We start from the raw sequence: 26,738 nt of genomic DNA on the forward strand, positions 1-26,738 counted from the left end.
TTTTTTGAATTCGGGAAACAGTACCTAAATCTTTTTGTGTTCATTTTATAGAGGAAGCTTTGGAAGATGCCACCAACCCCGCTCCCCTCCCACCTACTGCAAGGGTCGCATTAGCGGAGAACGTGGTTGAAACATACGTAACTCTCCGTAAGTTCTTATCGTAAAATAGACGTGAATATTCTAAAATAAAAATGATAATAATATACTTAGGTACTTGAGAATTTACATTTGAAATGATGGCAATGATAGTAGTAGAACATTTTTTTGATTTTTTTTTCAGGAAATGCTGTAGGCTTTCTCGTAGGCTATTATGAAGATTTGGATGCCAACATGGTGGTCGATCATTTAAATCTTCATCAGTTGCCGGAGGCTGTCCCCGAACAGCAGGAAATCGAAAACTTTGATGATGAGCATGATGAAGAAATGGAAATTGTTGAGGAGGAGGAGCCAGATAAATAGGAACGTAAGGTTAATGACTGGGTCGAAACTATAGGTAAGAAAAAAAATTTAAACATTTTCATATGGTACGGGCGCTCATGAGGTACCCCTGGATGGGGACGAAAATGGTACCCGCAGCAGTTGCCGGCGGATGGCCAGGAGTTATATTGGTATTGAAGGCCTTTAAAACGAATTCAACGAATTCAATATATGTACTACGGGCACGTCGGTGTGCTGTGTTTGGCATTGATTGCATTTTCATCAACGGTCGCACACTTTTGCCTCATGCGCCCTCACCGAAGAGCGTACTTCGCAACAAGGGAAATGGTAGGTACATACTACGACAGAATTCGACAAAAGTTACTTTTGCACTTGTCTCTAATGTAAATCATCATTTTCAGGCGGTTTATGATAGTTCGGCGGATACAGAAGCATGCAGTGTGGAAATCATTGAAACGGAGCACTGAACATCTGTTGAAACGTACCTTTGAATTGGGCTACAGCATTTTTTGCGATTTTTACCCCTTTAACCCACTCTGGCACCCTTTTGGGGACACTTAGGGGTTCGCAGACCGGCATATTTGGATTCAGCGTGAAAAATCCTATAAGAATTCCCCAGTTTCAGCCATAAAACTTTCCAAGTTGAAAGTTCAAAAAAATTGTGAACTTTGAGCTTTCGCTGTGCTTAAAAGCCCCACCTGCGAATTGCCAGAGTGGCATTTCTGGAAAGAGGACTACATATAGTAACTTTTGGGCCGGGTCCCCAATTTCAACCCCCTCGTACATTTTTTCAGGTTGGGCTCCTGGACTATTAGAATGAAACTGATCACGTTACCTCTGTTTCATTGAAATAGAACTAAGAAGGTCTGTTTGAGTGAAACAAGAGTCCGGTACCTCTCATTCGTTTCGATTTTTTGTTGTATGTAAATGCGAGACAATGAAACAGAGTACGGTACCTCTGTGTGGTTGAAATAGAACTAAAAAGGTCTGTTTGATTGAAATAGAACTAAAAAGGTCTGTTTGATTGAAACAGATCACATTACCTCTGTTTCAGTGAAATAGAACTAAAAAGGTCTGTTTGATTGAGATAGAACTGAAAAGGTCTGTTTGATTGAAACAGAACTGAAAACGTCTGTTTGATTGAAACAACAAATAATTTCATTTTTTTTTTTCAGATCTCACCCACTCAGATAACGAAGATGATGACGACGCTGATCTTTAATTTAAGACGTTTAACTGAATTTATGTATATTTTTTTCATTTTTATTTTTTTTCATAATTGTATAGAGACGGTCTTGAAGTTGATTTTGATAATAATGAAATTGTTGCTGGTGGAAATGACAGGAATGTTGTAGAATCACAGGATGAGGAGCATACTGAACTATAATTTTTGACTTTAAATTGGTGTTACTTATTTTCATTTTTTTATTCGGTAAGGAGTTATTTTTATGGAAGTCAGCAAGCTTGGTTTTCGTTTCAATATGTTTTGTTGTTGTTAGACCGTAGTTGTAAGTTGTTCGAAATAAATCGCAATTAAGCTTGTTTTTATTTTAATTAAAATGATTTTTACTTTCACGAAATTTATAATAAGGAAAATGAAATATAAACGCAAAACAGTAAAAAAATAACAAAAACAATAAAAAATTAAAATTAATTGTAAATATTCCACAGAGAAATTTTTTTATCACTAGAACCTCCGGCTAATAAATATTTACATTGAGAGTTTTGAGTAAAATCACGAGAAAAAGCAACATCCAAAACAGTCTCTTCGTGACACTCTAAAACAACCAAAAGCTTCAAATTTTTCCATGAAAAAATCCGTATTCTTCCATCCCAGCAACCAGCTGCTAGTATTTTTCTATCTGGTCGAATACATAAACTTCCTGTACCCGAATTTTTAATTTTAATAGATTTTCGTTTGATTATACTACCTTCGGTGTTCATTTTAAATACATTTATGGTATCGCCACTAGCACCACATACTCCTTGCAAGTTATCCGAATCAAAATCGAAACACATTGGTGTATCATTGGTTAACTGATCCTCAATGACATTTTTTTTACTCGAAACATTCCATAATAAAAACATGCCACCTTCGTACATAGCTGCGATATATTCTGTAGAATTTATCACGATGATTTTCAGCACTATGACATCGCCCAGTTTTTTACCGTTCAGTTCAGAGCATTGGAAAGCACCATGGAAGATAGGAGTGTTTTCTTTCAGACTGTAAACATCGATTTTTGATTCTGACTGAGGTATTGCTAAATACGAAACTTCTCGTTTCAAGAAACTTATTCTACAAAATGAAAAGTTATCGAAATTCTTGGAATATATACATTTGAAATCTCCTTCAGTACACTTCCAGATCTTGAGCAGACCGGCTTTATCCTGAGTTATTAGATGATCATCGAATACGTGCAGAGATAAACAAGGACTATCACTTTGCTGAAGTGTTTTCATCCTACGTCTCGTCTGTAAATGAACACGTACAATTAGGATAGATGTTAGATGATCTATCAAATCATAGGAGTATCAAAAGTCAAAACTCGTACCTTTAAATTCCATATGTGCACGATGCCATCGATAGTTCCCGCATATAAATGTTCTTCACCGGCGAAGTCTGCGAAGAGCACACAGTGGACTGAAGTCATATCAGCTTTCATGATGAATAATGGTGCAGGAGGATCTGAAGGCGAATCCGAGTCTGGAAATGAACTCATTTTGCTGTTTAGTATGATTACATTTCAATTATACCGGAATTATATTTCGTTTTATTCAATTTTAATATCAATTTCTCGAAGATATCGAAACGAAAATATTTTGATTTTTTGAAATTTGAATTTTCTTATCATTTCGCCAAATCATGTCAGCCAATCTCAAGAAGATTGGAAAATGTTTCGATCGTTGAGATTATCTGCTGAATGCTGATTTCATCGCATTTTTCAACGTTTCTTAGTTTTATAAATTGTAAATTAAGTTTTTTAATTATAAAAATTTATTTAATATAAATTTAATTTGCATAGAAAGTTCAAAAATAGAATTATTGTGCAAATTTTGGTCAATATCTACAGGTTTGGACGCACTGATTCCAGGTTTTCATTTTCACAGTTTAAGTTAATATTGAGATGTGATTTTCTCAGTTCTGTGTAAGTGAATTATAAATATTTTTATTGTTTTTCAACAGGAATAAACTCGTCTTGGTTTTTTAAATATCAAAAATCAAAATCGAGCAGAAAACAGACAACATTTAAAAAAATTAATCATTAAATCTCTTGGATGATTAAAAAACAAAAGAAGCTTCAATCATCGAACAAAAGTAATTTTTTATCCTGCTAAAGACCTAACATGAACATCGGATGTTTCATTCCTTCCACGAAAAAAATGACACCATCCATCCAAGAAGCGAAATAATAAAAGCTACAGCCTTTTGCATTCCTAATATTCCATGATGAACGAGAACGACAGAATCAGTATACGTTCGTTCATACTTCTCAACATTACCATTTTCGTTTCGTACGTTAAGATAAGTACGAGGTATACATACGTCATACACACAAATACGTTTTAAAAAATGCAACTTTTTTCGATTGCTCGCGAGTTTGGGTAAACTTTTATGTGCTTTAAAATTAAAGGGAATAAAATTCCCTATCGATTGATGTTAAATTTTCATCACTTTGCCAAAAAAATAACCATCTTATGAATACTTTCATTCACGGATTTTAGCATTCTACATCTGTTACGTATAAGTACATTTATGTATTTTAAAAAATTGAAATGTTTGGAATTTCATCCTTTATAATTTGAGTTTTTTTCCGAAAGTTCTACCTTTCACTGTTCAAATGTTCAAAAGTTCTCGAAGTTTTAAGTGGCGAAAACAAGGCCAAAACCAACTGGAGGTGGTAAGTATCGAACTTTGCACTAAAATTACTCAACATTTTCAGTGAACACGTAAATGTTATCCTCTTTAAAATGGTCATTTACCGAAAGTTGTACCTTTTATCGTTCAAAAGTTCTTAAAGATCAAAGTTGAATAAAGTGATCACTGATCAACACCAAAAGTGAAAGTGACTGATAAGTGGTAATGGTGATAGTAACACAATTTGATCTTGATCACTTTCCGTAACTTCGATCTTCAAGATCTTTAGAACGATTTAACAAAGATACAGTAGCGTGCAAATTAGTTTGGGACAGCAGCAAAATCACAACATTACACAGTTTTTCAAAACCTCACTACAACAATACCGCTAACAATTTTGAAAAAAAAATTACAGGAGGTGAAAGCCCTATCCTTTACGAAAATTTTGATGTGTTTGAACCAAAAAAAAAAAAGTTTCTAAAAGCTCATAAAAGCTCACTGAAATAAAAATCAGAAAATTTTCAGTCTTTTAGTTTTCCGCATTTACCGGACGAACCGTACGTCCTAGCAAAAATCTGATGACATTATGCTGAAAGAGAATTAAATTCTCTACAATTTCGTTAACATGAAATTTTCGTAGGACGCTCAGTTTCAAAACTGTACACCATTAAAGTTTGAGTAAAAAAACATTGCTGCAACTTTTTTTTAGTAAAAAAACCAACTTTTTTTTACTAAAACTTCAAAGACGTGCAGTTTTGAAACCGAGCGTCCTACGAAAATTTCTCGTCAGAGAAATTGTAGAGAATTTAATTCTCTTTCAGCACAATGTCATCAGATTTTTGTTAGGACGTACGGTTCGTCCGGTAAATGCGGAAAACTACAGTAGTGTGCAAACATTGTTTTTTTTTTACTAAAAAAAAGTTGCAGCAATGTTTTTTTACTCAAACTTTAATGGTGTACAGTTTTGAAACTGAGCGTCCTACGAAAATTTCATGTTAACGAAATTGTAGAGAATTTAATTCTCTTTCAGCATAATGTCATCAGATTTTTGCTAGGACGTACGGTTCGTCCGGTAAATGCGGAAAACTAAAAGACTGAAAATTTTCTGATTTTTATTTCAGTGAGCTTTTATGAGCTTTTAGAAACTTTTTTTTTGGTTCAAACACTTCAAAATTTTCGTAAAGGATAGGGCTTTTACCCCCTGTAATTTTTTTTTCAAAATTGTTAGCGGTATTGTTGTAGTGAGGTTTTGAAAAACGGTGTAATGTTGTGATTTTGCTGCTGTCCCAAACTAATTTGCACGCTACTGTATTTCGGCAGATAACCATTTCAAAGAGGATAAAATTACCTCAAAATAAATATGTGTTTGGTGAAAATGTTGAGTAATTTTAGTGCAAAGTTCAATACTTAGTACGCGCAGCTGGGTTTTACTTTTACCTTGTTTTCGCAACTTCGAAAATCGAGAACTTTTGTATGGTGAAAAGTAGATCTTTGGGAAGAAAACCACTCTAAAGAGGATACACTTCAAACATTTCTGTGATTTAAAAATTAATACAACACATCGATGCTGTTTTGCAGAAAGGGCCAAACTGCTTTTCAAGAAGTGAATGTAAAAAGTAAAGTGGTATAATTCACACATGGAGGCAATGAGAGAGAGAATGAAAGTGGTATGGCCTGTAGTAACAATATGAGCATTATTTTAGAAAAATTTTATTCAATTACCTGCATTTCTGTTCAGAGGAAAAATAAAAATGTAGTGTGAAATACAGTTTGGCCCTTTTTACCTCATTTTCACAGGAATATTCAAAGGGCCAAACTGCACGAAAATCTATCAAGTTTCTAAAAATTGGAAAAATTTTCAGAAAGCTCTCCACCCCACCTTCCCCCACGAAAGGTACACCAAAAAAAATTAACAATGTCGAATTTTCCATTGGAAAATTTTAAAAAAAATTGTTTTTTTGTCAAAAATACGAGGGCTGTTCGCAAAGTCGTGCACGATGTGCTCTGAGGGCGAGCCTAATTCACGTATTGAGCTGAGTGGGTGTTCATTTTGTAGCCTGAAGTCTCAGGAACACGGTGGTGTATTCAGTTTTTTGATACGACTCCAAGAAAAAAAATTGAAAGCATGCGAAGCGTTTGAAAATAATCCTCCGGCTCAGGGATGGGTAGAGTGCAGTATATTGAAGTCTAGTAGCAAGACTAATTCTTGTACCGAGCTGCGTTAGCGCTCATTTTGTAGCCTGAAGTCTCAGGAACACGGTGGTGTATTCAATTTTTTTGTTTGACGCGTGAAAATCTTCTTAACGAACTAAAAGTGATCGTGATGCAGCTTAGCGAGGTTGAATTTTCACTGAAAAAACGCCTGAGTCACATTGGATGTGTCCAACATTTTTACAACAGGCTGTACAAAAAAACTAAATACACCATCGTGTTTCTGAGACTTCAGACTACAAAATAAGCACGCATACGGCTCGATACAAGAATTAGTCTTACCACTGGAGCGCGAAGTGCACTAGTCTATCCAGCAAGAACTGAAAAATTTCCGTTGACCCATTCAAATTCATATAAAATTTTTTCGGTGAGTCCTACAGAGAAACTAAGCACACCATTGTGTTCCTGAGTCTTTTTACCATTAATTGAGTACATATACGCAACGTAATAGTAAGTAGTAGTCTTTGAAAACTTGAAATTACTGTTCATTTTTAATCAAAAAGAGCGGAAAACATCCGATAATTTTTTAATGCTATTAAGGTTTGTTTATACCTACTGAACTTAGCAGTAAACATAGCCGTAACTTCTTCACGTATCAATACAAATTTTGGTGTAGCCAACAATATTTATTCGCATTTATGTCCAAGTTCAGTATAAGCAGGTATAATCCAACTATTTCCAGCTTTCATCAAAAAATTATCACTTTTTGTGATCAGTGTTGCATTTTTAGTTGTACCAAAACTGTAACAAACCTGGACAAATGATTTTTAATGATGCAACACAGCTTTCAGATAGACAGAATGTGGAATTTTCACCTAATTCAAGTGCAGTTTGGCCCTTTTTTTCTGTTTCATGTCAGTTTGGCCCTAAAAATGAAGCACTTTGGCCCTTTTGTTTTGTTGTCATTTTTCATGAAAACAGTTTGGCCCTTGACATCAAAAAAGCAGTTTGGCCCTTTCTGCAAAACAGCATCGACATGTTCTCCCTGAAAATTTTGAGTATTTTTAGTTTAAAGTTCACACTTCACAGATATGGATGCACAGGAACTTGATTACTTGAATCAATACAAAGAATAAGTCAAACGAGCGTAGCCGAAAGCACTCGACAGTGCACGATGCCGAAAAGTATCCTTAGTCTCTAGTAATTAGTAAAAAAACCGGGAGAATCCGAAACGAAACCGAGGTGTAAAGTTCGGTCAAAGTTACGAATCGGGATGAACTTTTACTGCATCGATCGATATTTCGAATAAAATTTTCATTTCGTCGAATTTCCTCTTTATTTTGCGACTGTGGTAGTGAGAATCATTTGAATAATATGTCTTAAATCGCGATTTATTTTAAATTTATTTATTAATAGCTCCAACACCTACCTATTTAATATTTTTTTATTTGGAATGGAAATTCCTTAAAGTTTAAGCTCATCATGGCTCACGAAATAAGCACTGGAAAATCTATTTGCATTTTGGGCACGGTGATTGCCTGTTTTGCTGTATTATGGCCCAATATATTTTACCCCATGCTCAAAGGCTCTGTGTCTGTCAGCTCAGATGGTAAGTTTTACTTTGAAATTTAATTAAATTCGTCTATCTAAACCTATAATTATTTTTACAATAGGATGTTGCGACGTTTTATTGGATAAGGATGTAAATGGTGTTAAACTAGTGAATGAGTTATGCACAACGGTATTGAAGTCGTCGGATAAGTACAGTAGTAATTTCTACTTTTCTGCAAATCGACTCAATAAGGATGCTGTTAAATTATGCCGAAATGTTGTACTGGAAACCTGTGATATCGACATCAATGTTTTATTAAAAGACATTATATCATTAGACGTGAAATATAAGAATGTGTTGGTCGATATCCGTACCTTTAATAAGTCACTTTGTTTGAAATATCATTTCGACGTGACTTTGGATCTTTTGGGTACTCCTCATAGAGTGAAGAAATACAATATCTCTACGCCTACGAGTAAGATTAACTGAAGACATTTTCAGACTGATGTGTGATTTGAACTTTGAAGTGCTCTAATACTTTTTTTTTCGAGTGTGCATTGTGTTACCTACTAATAAAATGCAAGCTTCACACTAAATAGGTATAAGAATTAATATTTTTAAATATTTTTTTTTTTGAAGATTATTATCGCCAAGATCGCAAACCCAGAGCTAAACCTGAAGCTTTACATCCAGCTTTTAGGAAAACAACACCTCCTATTCGAAAGGAACGCATCGAAGAAGATATCATCTATCACGATGAAGATATTTCGCCTCCAATTACCACCATTCAACACGAAGCCATACCTGGCAAAAAAGTAAGCGTTTTTGGTTGGTATTATGAAATAAATTGGAATAAAAAACAAGGTGCGAAGTATTGTTCGATTCAACTTACAATTTTTATTTAAAATTAGACCGAAATAGAGTAGCTTATTTTATTTTATTTGGCAAAATTTTCTTATTGGAATTTTTCCAAGACTTATATTATCGCGAAGTATTTCCAACATATTTGCATTTGTACGACCTTGTCCCGCTCATGTTCACAAACAAGGTGCCGAATATTTATCATTACGATGTTTGATAGGAAATTTGCACATTTCCCCCCTGTCATATCTGTCTATCATCCTTCCCTAGTCATCTTCTACGAAAAAAAAAAAAACTTAATGGAAAAATATAGCAAAAATTGGAGTAGTTAGGTAAAAGAAAAACAAACGAGAAAGAATGTTTATAAAAGTATAAAAATAAATAATTCGGTCATGTAGCAGGTATTCAATTTTATGTGTTTATTTTCAGCCACCAGTACCAGGGATGCGACCAACCGTTGGTGGAAGCGGTTATGTTGCTCATCAAAAAGGAAGTGGAACAATGGGAATTCTGATGCCAATGTACACTATAGCAATAGTTGCCTTTTTCACTTACACTATTCTAAGGGTAAATAACAATTCTTTGCTCATTTCATTTCGTAAAATAGTTTATGGTTTTGAACCATCACAGCTCATTTTTGACAATATTTAAAAATTCATCAATTTCCATACTCATCACCATGGGTGAATATTGTTCAAGTCAATTAAAGTTTATTCACATCTTTAAACTATATATTTACAGCTGCTGAGTAAGAAACAAGATGCTCAAAGTAATTTCACGCATGATCCAGACTTCTGCAAAAATGTTTTTAGTAGTAACGACCATCATGAAAAAATCAACTCCAATAATGTTGCGGATCCGGCTTCAAAATTAGGTAGGTATACAAAATATACAGTCTTTGTTGATCCCCAGAGTCAGAATATTATGCCTATTGAATTAATATGTAGTAAAAATACCCAATTGGTATGTCCTGAAAATTTTCACAAAAAATAATCCAGATGCGAAAAAAATAGATAAGAGTCAGAGATTATTAGTGCCCAAATTTTCGCTTCCAAAATCAGACTAACACTTGAAGACACTCCTTCCCCTCCTCTTTTTAGAGTAAGAAAAAAATGATTAGATGCAACAAATTTTTTTTATTTTTTGACGAAGTATTCATTTCCGCATTTATTTTTATTTTTTTTCATCGCGATTCTTTGAAATTAAAAAATCATTTGTAGTCCCTTCAATTTGCAAGTTAGGCAAAAAGTCATAATAGGTAATTTTGTATATTTTTCAAAGTACTACCAACCCCCATGGTCAAAATTAGATTTTGGCTCTTGGATTTTGAAAATGTATTTTGCCCCTTCAATTTTCAAAATAGACCACTTGTTTATCTTATGTTGATTTAAATATGAAATATTTCTTCATGCTCTCGATATTGTCAGGATGGCAAGAGAAAGATATGAGTAAGTGTATCATGTATCATTATAAAATGACGATTATTTCCATACTTACTGGATAAATTTTGAATTAGAATGATTTATTATTAACACGATTGTGCACCAGCACAATATTTATACTATTGAAATTACAAAACACCCTAGGCTTTTTACATTATTTCCAAAGAAAAGGAAATCTTCTCACGCGTAAAATAAAACAAGAAATGAAAACGTGAGCGGAAAAAGTAACTGCACAAATGTACCTATTTAAAATTTACGTAATTTTAGGAGATATTGAAATAGATCATTTACGTAGAAGGTTGGCAGAAACAGAGGCTACTATGGATCGCATAGTTAAACAAATGAATTTGGTTTCTATGACATTAGCGAAGCCTCTAAATGAGGTGAGAGGGAATAAAGAGTAATGTTTTTTCGCTGTAATTTTTGACCAATGTTAAACGCGCACTATGCATGCCTTTGAAAGTCTTTTGGTTTTTTTTTTTCATTTTTGTTACGCTTTTCATGTACTTTTGTGATACATTTTGCAACCTGTTTGTCGCTCTTTTTCCTTTATTATTTTGATTTTTGTTTCCCATAGTTTTGGATAACGCTGTGTAAAATTAGGGGAAAATAAGTCTGATAGGAACTACGTATAGGGGTATTTCTTGTATCTTCACAAATCGAAAATCAAAGCTATTTTTAAATGGTACTTAGTTGTATTTTATTAAGCTTTTTGTACGAATTGATACGTGAACTTGTGTTATTCGGGTTCAGTAGTGACAGCCCTGTCGAGTCTTCTGCAAGAAGTTAATCGTGACATCTTAGAAAGAGAGAAGAACGATAGTAAAGATGAGGCTGACCTAAAGCAGCCGACTGAGGTATTAAATTTGAAGTGGTTTAGCTTGCCTTCTTTCTAATTTGCGCTTTGTCGTTTTCGAGTAATTTTTCGTCTAGAGCTTGTTAATTAAAATTTCATTTGCGCGTTTGTATTTTACTTTCTTCTTTCAAAGATGTAATTTGGACTTTTATACGAATAGATGACAGGAGTAAGGAGGTTGAAGATAGAAATGTAGGTTACTTCGTCTCAAATGTAGTCTTAAATAGGTAGGTAATGTTTTTGGAACTGCTGTAAATTCAATTGCTACCTATTTAAAAAATTTCTGTGACTGAAAAAATTAGATTTGAACATTTTTCGAGTACCTATCTAATCTGTACGTTGCCTGCAAAAAAAATGGTTGTATTTCAAATAATGCTTATTAAATCCTTATAGTGATAAACATAAGGGGTTGAAAAAAAAAACCTAAAGTGGATGACGTTCTTTCTTTCGTACCTATCAACACTTTTTAGCGTCAGATTCCGTTAGAAATTCGTTTCCTTTTTAATTTTATCGATCCTTTTCCTCGATTACTTACTGTTTCATTCATTTCCGCTGAATTTGTGGAAATGAGCGGAATTTCGTAGTTGCCTACTTGAACTCATTTCTTTCATCAACTCAAAGCGTAGCTAACCTTCAGTTCTATGGATTTCGCTATTTCTAGTGGCTTTTTGCAAATTATCACATTTTTTTAATCTGCGAAGCTTTTGTAGCTGCAGCAGTGCTTTATTAAAGTATATTTTGTGTGATATTTTTAATCAATGGAAATACGTCTTTATACTTTCTTTTTGGTGAAAATTTGTGATAAAAACATAAAATGTTTAATTTTTTGAAAGACGTGTTTCCTATACTTGAATGAAAAATCTTAAAGAATATTGATCAGTTAATGAATGATTTGTTGAATTTCACAGGAGGCGGTTTCCTCAAACGAAGCTAAAGATGTGATAAAGGAGAAGCAAGATGAACCTGTGACGAAAAAAATTGTTCAAGAAGAACAATCAGAAAAACCCGAGAAATTAAATGGCGTTATAAAAGTAGTCGGAATGGAACTGAACGAAAGCTGCGAAAATGGTCAACCGTGGAAACGATCAACAACTCCTCCTCACGTCAAACCAGCTCCTGTTCCTGAAATACCTCAAGAAATCTTGTTACCCGGAAATGTTCCAGTTAATTCTGAAATTCTGATCAGCGATGCTCGTACTGAAAACGTTGCCACCGAATCTTCGGTCATTTTAGAGAGTAAAGTTACTCTGAATGTCATTTCACCCGATATTGTAAGTGTAAAAGTTATTCAAGTGTCAAATTTGGGAAAGACTTGTACTCAAATTTTGATATATTTTTTTCAGGATAATGAAAAAGCGAATTTAAATCGCGAAAAGAATCATGTAAATAGTGAGCACAAAACTCAGAATGGTACCGAAGACCATAATGGACGACATTCCTCACCGGAAGAAGAAGAAGAATATGAAGAAGAAATCATAGAAGTTGAAGAGGAAGAAACTGAAGAAGAGGAAGTAGAAGAAGTTGAAGAAGTGGAAGAAGAAGAAGAAGAAGTTGAGGATGAAGAGGAGGAAGAGGTTGAAGAAGAAGAAGAGGAGGAGGTAGAAATTGAAGTGGAAGAAGATGAAGAAGAAGTAAGAGACGGCAGGGCCTATTCTAAGGAAAATTTGGAGCTGCGCAAACATAGCTCACGATGCGACTGATCAACAAATAATGAGGGCCCGAGCAAAGCGAGGGCAAAAGCTTTTGAAAATTAATGATTATTCAGAAGTAAAACAACATTAAGTACCTATTTTTAATGCGAGAAGTCAATTTTTCTACTTTTTACTAACATTTGGTCAGAGAAAAAAAAAGAAAAGAAAAGTGATCTAGCCCGAGCGAAGCGAGGGCGAAAACTGCGAAAAATTGATAATTTGAAACACAAAACAACATTAATCTTGATGCAGAAAATTAATTTTCATGGCTTCAAAATTTCTTGTTTTCTGGAAATTAAAACATTTTCAGAAGTAGGAATGCGAGTGCAAAGCTATCAGAAATTCACAATTCTTCATTTTTTCAGGACAAAATTCAAAATTTTTACGAATTTTTGACGAAAAATAGAACTTTTTTTTGGTATTTTAGCGAAAAATTGGGACTTTCTGGTATATATGTACTTAATTATGAGAGGATTGAAGAGACCATCTTTTGGTAAAATTCAAGTGAAACAGCATTATTTCTAATGTGAAAAGACAATTATTGTTCTACTCTTCAATTTATACTCAGAGAATGCAAAGGGAAAACGATTTAGCCCGAGCGAAGCGAGGGCAAAAACTTTTGAGAATTTTGATTTCAAAGAAGTAAAAATCCATGGTTTTTGGTAACTTTTTTATTTTCCGAATTGTTTGTCCAAAATTGTTTTTTAATGAATGAATGAATAAAATGAAAAATGCAGGCAGCTGAATTTTTGAATTTTTGGAACTGCGCAAACTAATTCGGAACTGCGCAAACTAATTCGGAACTACACACATTTTTTTTGGAACTGCGCAAAATGTGCGGAGCTGCGCCTTAGAATAGGCCCTGCATTGTATAGGTTTTGATTGTTTGTTTGTTGTTGTTTTTGTTTTTTTTGTTGTTTTTTTTTAAATATCGATGAATCAGTAACTATAAATTTGTACATGTTCTCAATTTAATCATTTTATAATACCTCATCATTCTATGTTTTTTTTACTGTGATGTTGATATTTAGTTACTCTTTACATATATGAGAGCAATATTTTATTCAGCTTTGAAATGAATGAATAAAGCTAATCAATACTCGTTGATTTTTACACATATTTTATTGAAAAAAAAATAACCATGTAGGTACAAGAGTGTTCTTAATCATATTAAAAGAGAACTAAAATTAAAAGTAAGAAATTTTTTTTCTGTTTTTTTTTTGTTCATACGTACCTCGATACAATTGATAGTGAGTTAGATTTATGCGCTGTGTTAATTGTTATTGTCAATTTTCGATTTCGTTCTGTTACGACGACTACTGAAGTAAAATTTACTCATCATGAATCCTGTAAGGTAAGAACGCTTATTTATAGTTGTTTTTTTAAAGATTTCCTGCAATCTGACACTGATGACGAACTCGAATCTTCACAACGCCAATTACTCGACAATCAACTTATTCAAAATGAGCACCGACATCGACGACTCATCAATGAACAGACGATGATTTTCAAACCATAAATGATATATTTCAAAATAAAACGAAAACTTGACTTCGAGGGAGGAAAATTGTTCAATTTAATGTATGTATTTTGAACAAAAAAAATATAACGAGAATATTGTTAATTGACAAAATGTGTTTTGAAATTTCTTTTCAGAGGTTATCGAGTTGGGAGTGAAGGACGTGAGGCCTCCTAAAAAGAGGCCAAACTTTCGTCGTGATTTACTCAATGAGGTTATGAGACGTAAGACAGGGTAAGTCTCAGTCTTACACACCGAAAACGATATCCAATTTCGAGTCCATGAAGCCCCAGGGGCAGGGTCCATGTTCAGGCGAACAGATGGACCTCGTATACCATGCAGCAGCATAAGCTGCTGGTATTTTAATCGTTACTATCGGCGATCGCTTGTGTTTTGTTTTATAGTTTTATTTATTTTACTTCTTGAGCATTTTCATTAATTAAAACACTATCAATCGGAAGATTTTTTTTCAACTTAGAATATTACGATATGACGCTTGAATATTTTTTTGACAAAATAGTCAACTTGAATTTTAGATAACAATTATTACGATTATTCCCCCCTCCCCCGTTTCGTAAAAAAAAAGTTCAAGTTAAAGATTCGTTAAAAAAAAAAAAAAAATAGCGATAAAGTGAACCCAATTTGGGTCTTCATTATCCTGAGCGTTTTAAACGGGCCAATTGTTTAAATTTTACACCGATTTACTTACATTAGGTAATTAAAACGCAAAATCAGATAATGGGAAAACAGCTTTGTAGGTACCTATTTTTTAATTTACAAAACGTGTTTATAATGTATTTTTGCAATAAGATCTACCATACCAATTACCATAGGTTGCTACATTTGTAAAAGTAGCATGGATGGGATGGAGAGACCATGAACTTGACCAATGATATTATTTATTATTGTAATTAGCTAATTGATTGGTTACCATACCTACCCACTGTAAAATGTATATTTTGCTGACTTATCAATTGTCAACAAATGAACTCAAGTGCAGACTGCACTACAGTGATAGAATAGAAGTACATTGGGTTGTTTTGTTTGCTTGTAAGCTTACCATTTGAATAAAAACATGTATTTTTTTTAAATATTTTTTTTTCTTTGAAATCCTGTTTCGTTTTGCAGGTTTCATTTCGTTATCGAATCAACAATACGATTGCTATGATATTCGAGTCCAACGAAGTTAAAAATAACGAACTCTGAGTTTTTGTCATCGTATATATTCTTCTTGTTATATGGACCAACATACATGGCAGAGTAGTAGGTTAGAAAGTACAGAAATTAATACTGGGCATACATGGATACCAATTTCCAGATCAAGTGGAGAACGAACAAATATCGAGTGAGTTGAGTAAATATCTAATTTAAATAAAAAAATTCTTTAACAACGCTATCTACGTATATTTCAAACCTTTTCCAAGACATTTTAATATTTGTATATAGTTATCAAATTAGAATCGATGAAAATGCTACCAAATTAGGATTTTTAATTGCATCATGTCGTGAATATGAAATAGAATTTAATTTTACGTCTATAAATAATAAAACAGGTAACTATACTATTCTGACTTCTGAGTGTTCTAGAATGAAAAGAAAAATTACAATTTGTTTTTTTTTATAGTATCGAACGTTCCTTTTATTTATATTATTGCTGCACCGTCATCTTTGGAGAATTTAACAATTTTACCGAAAAATCAATACACGTATTCATTCTTTGTATTCTTCAGTACAAATCCAGAAATTATTTCTCTAATGGAATATGTAGAAAAAAACAATTTCAAAATTACAATGGTCACCGTAAGATTATTGACCTACTTAAAATGTTTTTTTTTTAGCAATTTGATTTTAATACAATTTTTTGTGTATACAGTTTTCCTGGAAATGAGAAAAAAGTTAGGTATATTCTATATTTTCACCACTCAAAACATACCCATTCATTGTGTGAATATATGCAGTATTCTACAGATACTACTACGGTATGTATATGTTTTTTAAAAAATTTTTTGCGGTTACTTTTTATATTTTTAGAATATTCGTTGAGTTACCTCCGTCGATTGCACACGTCAATTTTTTTATTTCAGTGTGAAGAAACAACGCAAACTACTCAACGTTTTAAAAAAAATGATTTAGAATTTCAAGGGGAGGATACAATATACGTTAGTATTTTTGTGCAAACGAAAAAATTTTTGATCCCGTATATTTATAATTCGATTGATTTTAACGATAATACGATATTTACGAGTAACAGTACTTTAACCATGGATAATAATCAAAATATAATTTTAGGAGATTATGATGATAATATTAATGTAGATATTGTTAATTACGATAATACGAAATCATTCACGATAACTGAGCAAAATATGGAAATTATTTCGCCGACTGCCACAGTTGACAGGACCTAAATAAAATGAGTAAAGATGTGTACAGCCCATACACTCATCCATAGATGAGAAAATAGGAGCAGAAAAACATTCAAAATTCAGGGCAAAAAAACTTTCGCTCGATCGCTTGGCGAACGAGTGAATAACTTCACTACTACTGTAGTGAAAGTATATTCTAATCCAATTGTGTCATTTCTTTTTGTTCAACACAGAAGCGGTAAAGCTACGAGTAAAGAAAGGGAAGTACCGAAAGTTTAAGATCGAATATTACGACGGAAGTACTAGCTACGAGTGGTGGGACCAGCCCCGCCACAAGCAGTTTATGGCTATACAAGCTCGAAGAAAGGAAAGCAGATTAATACTTTTTTGTTGTTTTGTTTTGGTAGGATGCTTCGGTATCTCAACGAGGAGTTAGAAAGGTACTTGCCTGATTGTGTAACTACGGCCATCCGCCAATCCCATCAATCAGCATGTATCTGATACCGTAAGATGTATGTGTTCAAGGCATTTCAAACATCTCGATCTTCCCCTCACCATGATGAGATCTTCGCATCTGTTTCGACTACCTTCCCTCACTCGATAGTGAAATTATACTCATAAATAATTGGATGTGCAAAAGTGATGAAATTTGTTTCAATTTAGGAGTTTAAATCAAGAGATTTACAGCAGACCAGTGATTCTTGAAAAAAATCTTCTGTATGATTTGAGAATAAATTACCAAATGTTGCCCGGCGGAATGATAGAAATTTGATAGGTAACTAGATAATTTCTACTCTGTACGAGTTGGTACAAGGTAAGCTGGTGTTTTTTTTTTTGTAGGTAGAGGTACCTATTGTGGCGTCGTAAATCGCGCCACATTCGACGATCGATATAGAAAAACTATCAAGCTATTACATCTATCCTTTGGCAACATGCCACATAACCGAAATAAATATAAAAATTAAAATCCCTCTTAAGCAAATGAAATCAGATTGGAAATTGTATGAGGTTATCCCTATTCCATCTGTCCAAAATTCCCAGATCTGCATGATCCATTCTGAACCTAGTTACCTGACACAAAATTCTGAAACTGGGGATATCAAAATTATCAGTGGAACAGAACTCGAAAACTGTGATACTGAAATAGGTCTGTGCTATATAGATATTTTCGAGACAGGGAATGATGACTTCCCCTTATGTCTCAAACACCTATTCAGGGATGAAACCCTAAATTCTTTAAATACAGTTTGTAATTTTAAATGTGAACCTCGTCACAACAAAACGTTAATAAAAATAATTAAAAAGGGGATTGTCATTACAAACCCGAAAAATCTCTATCTAAAAACCGAAAAATATTAACAAAATTGAACACTTCGTATGACGTTATTGGGGCCTTAAGACTAAAAATCCCTTGTGATTCCGAAATATATCAAAAAACCAACACTTTTGAAATATTAATCCCAAAATTATTCCCATGTCTAAAATTCCTAAATACTTTGAAAGTACATCAATTACTTCCACTTCAGTGGACAAATTTGGATTCGTTAAAATTCACTTCAGAAACTAGTCATTATTTTGATGACATATCAAAAATTTTGAATGAAAATTGGAAATTATCAACTCCCAATTTTGAAATTAAAACCTCAACTGAACAGTTGAGGAATAAACTAACACTGTTAGAACTCTCAAAACCTCCTAAAAGCCTATTCGAATCTGATTTCATAGGCGAATTGTTGTATTTAATCTGGGTAATAGTGCTTACTGTTATATCCTCCCTCAACATATATCTGAAAAATAGACCCCCACCAGTAGCCTCGAGAAAATATTAGGTAGCAAAAGCACAAATTGATTCCGAATTTAATGAGTTAGAAACATCCCAAATGTGAACTTGTATATTTTATGATAGGGGACCATTATAATTACTATGTGTTATTTGTATAGATATGCCCAGTAGCCACTAAGGTGTGAGGTTACCCCTTCTGAAAGGAGGGGGGAAGCCTTACACTTTCATCAACTATAATTAAACCATTCTGCAAAAAAAATAAATAAATAAATAATCTGATATAAATTTTTCTTGTTGTTATTTTTACCACATATTGATGGCTTAACCAATCTTGATATGTGAATGCTGAGAGAATTATCTTCTCATAAAAAAGATATTTCTATTACTTACTCATTGATTGAAAAAAAAATGTCTTTAGATGATTATCATCCTCATTTTGTCTATTGGCTGTGGGTTATGAATTAGCTAATTTTAATTATTTTCATTTCGTCAGCTGGGATTCTTTAAATTATTTTTATTCAATAGGCGGAAAATTTGTCCTATTATCAAAACTTTTACAAGTATTATTATTCATCAGGTGGATATGCGATTTAATTATTTTACTCTGTAGACGGATAAATGTGTGTTATTAACTTATTAACAAAATTCATGTGATTAATGTGTTATTACCAAACGCATGTGATTATTTGTGTTTTCTAATTAGTCTCTATATTCATTGATATTATGTAATTTTTTAAACAGGCATAAATATGTGTTATTAGGTACCACTCTCATGTGATTACTGGTGTTTTCTAATTATTCTCTATTCAGTGTTATGTAAGTTTTAAATTTTTCTATTCATTGTTACGAGGCCCATCACGTCCCAGTCGTCACCTTTCATTTACAAGGCAATATTTACCGGAGTAACCGCTATAACCTGCACCGCTACATCGCCTCTCAATAATGTTACACCTCACAAGTGGAAAATAACGATTTTGCGGATTCTTATGGATTCTTACTACCCGAATTTGAAAACCTATTGGAAAAAGATTATGTGTTTATACATAATTATAGAGCCTTAGTTGTGTTGTGCTGTGCTTGTGTGTGCTGTAATGAGCAATTTACTAACTGTTTTAAGTTTTTCATTTCAATTACCTACACTACATACATATACATAGGTATATTTAACAGGTTGTTTACTTGACAATCATTTAAAATGAGGAAACTTAAATTTTTCTATTCATTGTTATATAATTTTTAAATTTCTCTATTCATTGTTATGTGATTTTTAAATTCTATACTTTCTTATTTTATCAGCTACAGGGATTCATGTTAGGGCGTGGTAGCCCTCTCTTCCAAAAGAGGGGGGAGTTTGTGGCGTCGTAAATCGCGCCACATTCGACGACTCGACAAGCCGTGGACAAAGCAAATTTTATCTACTCATGAAAAAAAATCCACCTGCCAATGCGATGGCTAAAATATCACGTCATCGCATCGGCAGATACGAAATCCGCTGACAGTTGCACACGGCACAGCGAGGCAATCACGCCACATTTCCGCTGGAACTGCTGGTCAGCAGTTTTAGTGGAAATCGACCACCACACCGTCGGTGGATCGATAAATTAGTCGCTTTAAGATCTCAGGACAAATAACATCGTCCTTGTTCGTTTGTACTGTTGACCGTTTAATCGAATACATTTGTTGAAGCAAAAGTATTTTTGAGTCAATTTTTATACGTAGGTAGGTTGAAAGTGTGTTTTTCTGTTTGATTCAATTTGTTCTTTTTTCTGTTTTTTACTATCTACCTACAAGTGTTATCTAAATTTTTTTTGCAATTTTATTGTTGAATTAAGTTGCTTTGTTATTGATATCTCAACTTTATATTCATTTTTTTTCCAATACTTTTTTCTACTTTTTTCGTTTTCTTTTCATCTTTATTGTTGATTCATTTCTTTATTTCTTTCATTTTTTTAAAAATCATTCTCACATGTTCTCCTGCGAGCATCCTTGAAATCTAACAAAAAAGTAATTAGCATCATTTTTTTTTGTTTTCTTTTTTTACTTTTTCATTTTCCATAAATTTTTTTAGATCAATTGTGAAACGCTGCCAAAAAAAAATGGGCATTGGCCATCTTTTAATTTCTCAATTCTCGTTCATTTTTTATTAGAATGAGTATTCACATTTACCTACCTACATAAATTATTTCATTATTGCAAAAATGATAGCTAAGTATCTGTGTATAAGACCAGAACAATCACACGTATTGCTACATTGCTTGACCCCAGGTTAACTGATAAGTATTTTTTGCAGACGAAGTGTTTAGCCTTCGTTTAAAAAAATGCGAAACCAAAACAAAAAATTGGGCGCTTGCCATCTTCACTGTTTAAATTTTTGTTTACATTTCATTTTTTTTTCACAGCATTTTTTAAAACTTTTAGTACCTATTTTTCCAAATCCGACTGGAACCCGTTTACGATGGTGGTTGAAATGTATACCCAATTACAAGTATACAACGTGGAAAAATGATTTTCCCATCAAAAAATAGAAAGAGAGTTGTTTTCGTTAACTTTCTGACTCGATCTATCATTATGATTGCAGTCGTTTCCGGAGAAGATCGACAATCTTGAAGTGCCACAAACAAAATATACTGTATAGTGTATACCCAACCTTCAGAGTACCATAAATCCAACTCAGCGATATCATTTGACAATGACAGGGACGGTATACTAATGTACCCAAAATATGCGGTCAAATATTTAAACGGTGGACAGCTTGGACACGCATTTATGTAACATAGGATAACAATGATGCAACACATCAGTAAGACATACGTAGCATTAAAGGCCATGTCAAAGAAACGCCACTGCTGGGTAATTCTTGAATCATTGGAGACATTTTACGGTACATGTATAAACAAGTATTCCACATCCCTCGTGGATTCACTGAGATGCCGTCATCTCCGTCACACTTTCATAACAAGACACGAGCGAAGTTATACATTAAAAACAACCAGAAAACTGCTTTAAGCATGTAAATTCAATCATGGAAATACCACAAACATACAGTAAAGGATTCCAAATCGAAGGAAATTCACTACCTTATACAGCAAGACGTTTCGTAGACGATTTTATCAAACTACATGATCAGGAGAAGAATGTTGTGGTTTAAACCATCTTTTCAATTTTCTTTTTTCTCCACTTTACATCAGAATCTAAAATTATCAGAACATAGATATATTTTCAGCTCGCAGGAGAAAACGAAGAATTTTTTGAAAAAAGTAAGCCATACTTGATTTGCCACCTTTGAAGATCAGTTTTGATGCGATTATGTTGTGGTGTAATACTTGATCGATGTAAGAACCTTCAAGGTATCGAGGTAATTTTGTTTCTAATTTATCCGGTAGCACTCTCATCATATTCCAGAAGTCGAAATGACCGAAGAGAAAAAAGCATACACGATTTCCACCGCCGGAGATTTCTCGATGGAGATGATAATTTGCGCAAAATGCTACGCCAGTTTAACAACGGAAGAAAGCTCTGGTATCGTCGCAAATTACGACTGTGGACACGTGTTCCATTGGCACTGTTTTGATGCAGTCAAAGCGAAGCTTTCGTGCCCAGTAGACAACTGTGGTAAGAAAATATCAAAATGATTATTTTAATTTTGATTTGGAAGGCGAGGAAAAGTTTTTCCTTGAAAACCAGATTATTTGAATTTATGTTTGAAAAATTTCACACAGCAATAAGAACGCTGTATTTTAGATATTTTAATTTTTTAAAAGATAATATTATATTGCAAAATGTTATTACAGAAGTTGTGCAGTATTTAAAAAAAATAAAGTGCAACACTGCACGGAGAATTTTTGTATAAATCAATTTTTTTTCAATAATTCTTGAGTACTACCAGCACCATATTTTCAGATAGGCAACTATTTTCATACAATTAGCAATCATTCATGTTCATATAGCACTACTTTTACATTTTCAATTTTCATTCTTACTTTTCAGACGTTATTAAGAGATTCATCCGATAGAGAAGATTCAAATTTTGAAAGAAAAAAAAACTAATAATAAAAATTGAAAGCGTATGGCCTTTTTGGTGTAGGCAAATTCTTGAGACTCTCGAAGCCGTTCGAGTCCAACTGGCTGAGGGCAATGGCAGGACAGCAACATGGGTGAGTCTTTCAAGTAAAGCTCATGTACGTGAAATTAGCGTACAATGCAGCACCAACACCGTAGATTGGGAATGGGTGGAAAGATGAATAGATGACATTTATTCATCATTTTTAATGAACGTTCAAGTTTCACATCCGGTAAAAAAATAAGAATGTGTCTACACAAAAGATCTCTTTGAAAGAAAAATGTAGAATTTTATACAGACGAGAGAAAAAATTAATCGAGGCGCTAGGAATTTTTGCACCATCAGCAGATAGAAAATTTGCATTATCTTCAGCAGGTAATTAATCGCTACTACGAATTGCAGTTGGTATGGTCGAGTAATAAGTTTCCGTATTATGCTACACCCTCATTGGCTAAACCTAAAAAACGAACTTCTAAAGATGAAGGTACACATACCTACTACAGTCACAAGAGATTGAAATCTTTCATTTTACGAACTGACAACGTGAAAGACAGTTTTTTTATGACCACCGATCGCAACTATTATAAATTAGATCCAATCGACAGATGGTGAAATTTTGGTTAAAGCAAAGAAATTCTCGCTTGTACATGACTTATTTCACGTACCCGATTCTTCATCGATTGTCGATGTTGCGTTAGTTGGTAGCATTTCAGAAGAAACAACCAACATTGTAGTGGATGAAATTTGTGCTAAATGTTTTTTTTATGTGTGTGGATTTTTTAAAATTCAATTCATTTTTGTTAAGTACTCGCTTGAGGTATTTTACTGAATTTCATCCGTGTGATTTTTTTTTTTTTTTTTTTTACCTAATTCGATTAAATTAAAAATGAAAGGTACCAGTGACAACTGCGCATTCAGGCATCCACCATTCGAAAAACATTTGGATGAGCCGTAACCAATACCTTCCCTTCAAACTGACGAATAGGCAACTCATGTCAAGTACAAGTACGTATGTTTACCTAACCTGGAAATCATTCTATGGAATCGAGTATGGTTGACCTGGCAACTTTGAGGAAATTTTTTTTCTTTAATATGTATTTTGAATATCAAACTATTTATGAGAGAAGGCAACGTTACCGCAACGCCTTCATTAGGCTCCATTAGCTTGTGATGAGCAGACATGCCTTAACTGCCTATGGTAGTTCTAGTGTAATCCGCTCTAGGGTGGTTATTATCAGAATAACCAGTTTGTAGGCCAAGGCACAAGGTTACTTGTAAAATACCGCGATCCTGGGTCTGGACCAGGATTGCGATGAACATCTTCTTCACTTCCTTGCGAGATCTCGAGCTCTCCGTAATGTAGTCGCTTTTCGGTTATTTTAGCCCTCGTGGCTCTCTACCTTTTTACCTTTTAAGAATTACCCGCTTGTTCGGATAAAATTGTGTATTTTAACGGTATTCGCGGTATGATTCGAATCGAACGTCGCGATTATTCGGAATCTTGGTAGGCCTCCTATTTGTCGACCATAGGAGAGTCTACTTGCTGAAAGTGTACAAGATTAAATCATAATCATCGCTGGGCCTAGTATTGGTGAGCCCCCGAAGAGATGATTAAAGTGAACAGTTGGGTAAGTGTTGAAACACACTCCAAACGATCATTATCAGGGTGTCTACCAAAATTTAATTTTCAAAAATAGCGACTTTTAGCGACTTTTTTTCGCGATTTTTAGCGACTTTTTTTCAGTTAAAAGTACCTCCCCCTCCAAAAAAAAAAAATTTCAACGAAAAAAATGTTTTTTTTACCAATTGCCACCAACTAAAAATAAGAAAAGTTTTTAAAATTTGAAGTTTGGACAATTTATAGCGACTTTTTGGTATTTTTGGCGAAAATCGCGACCTTTTCGCGACTTTAGCGCCCTATTTTCAAAATCGCGACTTTTCGCGACTTTTAACGCTATAGCGACCTGGTAGACACCCTGATTATTTAATTATAATTATATCGTAATTAAATAATAGAAATGACCCAATGTATAGGAGCATTTGCACCTAATTACATTGAGCAACGAATAAATTAGAAAGTAATGAATAGATTATTCTAATTTCACTCATGTAACCATCGTTAGACCAGGATTCGTCCTGAGATGCAAGCTTAATATACTTAACGTAAATCTAGGTCTATTCACCTGTTTATGGTAATTGCATTAATTATCCTTACGATAATTAATGTTTTCTTATTCTCTCAATTGATTAGGTTAATTTATTGGTATTTATAACATCAATAAATAATTTAAAATGGTTGTCTCGTAATTATTTATTAGTTACGAATATGGTTTTAGTATGTACTGAGTAGAATGTGAATTAGGTTGCATAGATATATGCAACCAGGCATAGGTAATTTCTCACCCCTTAGGAAAATATTTCTGTCCAACTCTATTAAAGAATTTATACCACCCAAAATACCTATCTCAAACCTTCCTCCTTCTACTATTACAAGCTTACTTAAAATTAAGTTCGACAAAAACGAAACCCCGTCGAACAAACCCCCAAAAAATCATAAGGATATAAAACGTTAACGTAAGTACTTGAATATTTCTTTTTTTTTCTTATCGAAGTCACTTTTCCATTTCTACTTTCCATTTTCTTTGTATTCAGTTTTTTTCAGACGCCAGTCGTTTTGGTTTTTTAAAAATTATTTTTCCATTTTAATTTCATTTATCCTTGTTTATTTTGTTTTTTTGTTTCCAGAAGCTAGCAGTTTTGGTTTTTTAAATTTTCATTCGGTTTAGTTACGTTTTGTATTAAAATTCTTCATTTAAAAATTGGCTACCAGACTGTCCCTTAACGTTGAATCACAAAAATTTGGTTCTATCTCATGACATACTGTTTGAAATTATTATTCAAAAACCTGGTAGGGGTTTGGGGGGAGTGGATTGTTTGATGAGAGGGGAAGGAAGAAACTGTATGCAGTTAGGCATCCCGCAACATCACGTCTCTCTAGACCCAACCCTGCGTGCATACCTTGCGCCTGCCACGGTCCTGGTATGCAACCCGCTTGGTTGGCTCTAGAGGGACATCCTTACTGAGTCGGATGATGAAGACGATCTGTAATCCAACCTCTAATTGAAGACTCGCTATTAAATTTATAAGTATATTTTAATGTTTTTTAATTTTTTTGTTTGTTTGTTGTTTTTTCATGTACTCGTCCTAATTAAAGAAAGGCCCTAGGCAGATAAGCATGGTCGAGCGGCCCCCGGCACCTTCAGAGGTGAAACTTATGTGATGTATAGGTACCCCCAAGATAAGTATTTTCCCCAAGTTTTGGACCTCAACTCTGAGTGGTTCTTGAGTAATTCCTCAAAAATCGAAAATCGTTTTTAATTATTTTCTCAAGATTGACTCGGCCGATTTTTTTCAAACTTGAACCAAAGTGTACGTATGCGTAAGGGCTTTTCCCAAAAAAATCAACAGCCCCCTCCCCCCACTTTTTCCCTTCCAAAATTTCGATTCAATTTTTTGAGGTCCCCCTTACCCCCCAAGGCCTTTTGGCACACTTTTTGAAAAATATTTTTTAGATGCAGTATTGATCCTAGAACAACATATATTTTACCCAAAAGTGTACCTCGGGTGCGCCGTAGTCAAATTCCACCAAAACCAACACCCTCTCACCTGGAATAGGGTTAATACGGTATGCAACTGCTGTTCAAGTATAACTGCCGGAGTATTATTAATAATGTTGTAATTTTCAACTGAAAATAATATGTTTGAGTCGTTATTCGTTATTCACAAGTTAATATTTTTAGGGGTAGCGAAGCACCCCCCCCCCTCCTGCCCCATTTTTGGGCAAAGTGAAATTTTCAATATGGGTGTCGTTTTCATATGAATCGGACACGCCGAGTCCGAAAATGAGGTCCAATTTTCATTCTGATACCCATAAGTACCTCATTCGGGGCGAATTACACTGTAAAAATAGACTTTTATACATTTGAAAAAATGTACTTACACCTTACTGAACTTTGGAACTGGAAATAGCGCTATGCGATTTTGAATCTCGACCACCGAGACAATATGTTTATACCAAACTATACTAGATTTTATTAAAAACATGAATAATTGAAGTTTTTACAAAATCGAAAAAATATAATTGGTGTAATTATGCTATT

At 33.8% G+C, this 26,738-nt stretch overlaps 3 protein-coding genes and 1 long non-coding RNA gene across 18 annotated transcripts in view; 2 read left to right on the plus strand and 2 right to left on the minus strand.

Moving 5' to 3' along the window:
* Window positions 1–26,738, minus strand: part of LOC135844575 (uncharacterized) — a 427,884-nt gene that overhangs the window by 287,442 nt on the left and 113,704 nt on the right. The gene's annotated exons all lie outside the window — the stretch shown is intronic.
* On the minus strand, window positions 1,539–3,411 carry LOC135844348 (guanine nucleotide-binding protein subunit beta-like protein 1). Its single transcript, XM_065362546.1, has 2 exons — window positions 2,994–3,411; window positions 1,539–2,913 (listed from the first exon to the last, which is right to left on the minus strand). The coding sequence occupies exons 1-2, from the start codon at window positions 3,159–3,161 to the stop codon at window positions 2,089–2,091; spliced, it is 993 nt and encodes a 330-aa protein (XP_065218618.1). The 5' UTR covers window positions 3,162–3,411; the 3' UTR covers window positions 1,539–2,088.
* On the plus strand, window positions 3,938–13,952 carry LOC135843653 (DNA ligase 1-like). 6 transcript variants are annotated; one of them, XM_065361643.1, is made up of 10 exons: window positions 3,938–4,176; window positions 7,517–8,057; window positions 8,122–8,475; window positions 8,640–8,815; window positions 9,291–9,428; window positions 9,603–9,735; window positions 10,289–10,309; window positions 10,571–10,686; window positions 12,068–12,430; window positions 12,503–13,952. In XM_065361643.1, exons 2-10 carry the CDS (start codon window positions 7,931–7,933, stop codon window positions 12,857–12,859), a joined length of 1,785 nt encoding a protein of 594 aa, XP_065217715.1. In that variant the 5' UTR covers window positions 3,938–4,176; window positions 7,517–7,930; the 3' UTR covers window positions 12,860–13,952. The 6 variants fall into 6 exon arrangements, with proteins under 6 accessions (XP_065217715.1, XP_065217791.1, XP_065218103.1 ...); XM_065361719.1 differs by having other exon boundaries at window positions 7,538–8,057; XM_065361803.1 differs by lacking the exons at window positions 3,938–4,176; window positions 10,571–10,686 and adding an exon at window positions 11,057–11,160 and having other exon boundaries at window positions 5,512–8,057.
* LOC135844967 (uncharacterized) lies at window positions 15,972–16,562 on the plus strand. Its single transcript, XR_010558686.1, has 3 exons — window positions 15,972–16,169; window positions 16,243–16,348; window positions 16,454–16,562. It is a non-coding gene; the product is annotated as an uncharacterized LOC135844967 (long non-coding RNA).

Source organism: Planococcus citri, chromosome 1 (assembly GCF_950023065.1).
Source record: "Planococcus citri chromosome 1, ihPlaCitr1.1, whole genome shotgun sequence".
Classification (NCBI taxonomy): domain Eukaryota; kingdom Metazoa; phylum Arthropoda; class Insecta; order Hemiptera; family Pseudococcidae; genus Planococcus; species Planococcus citri.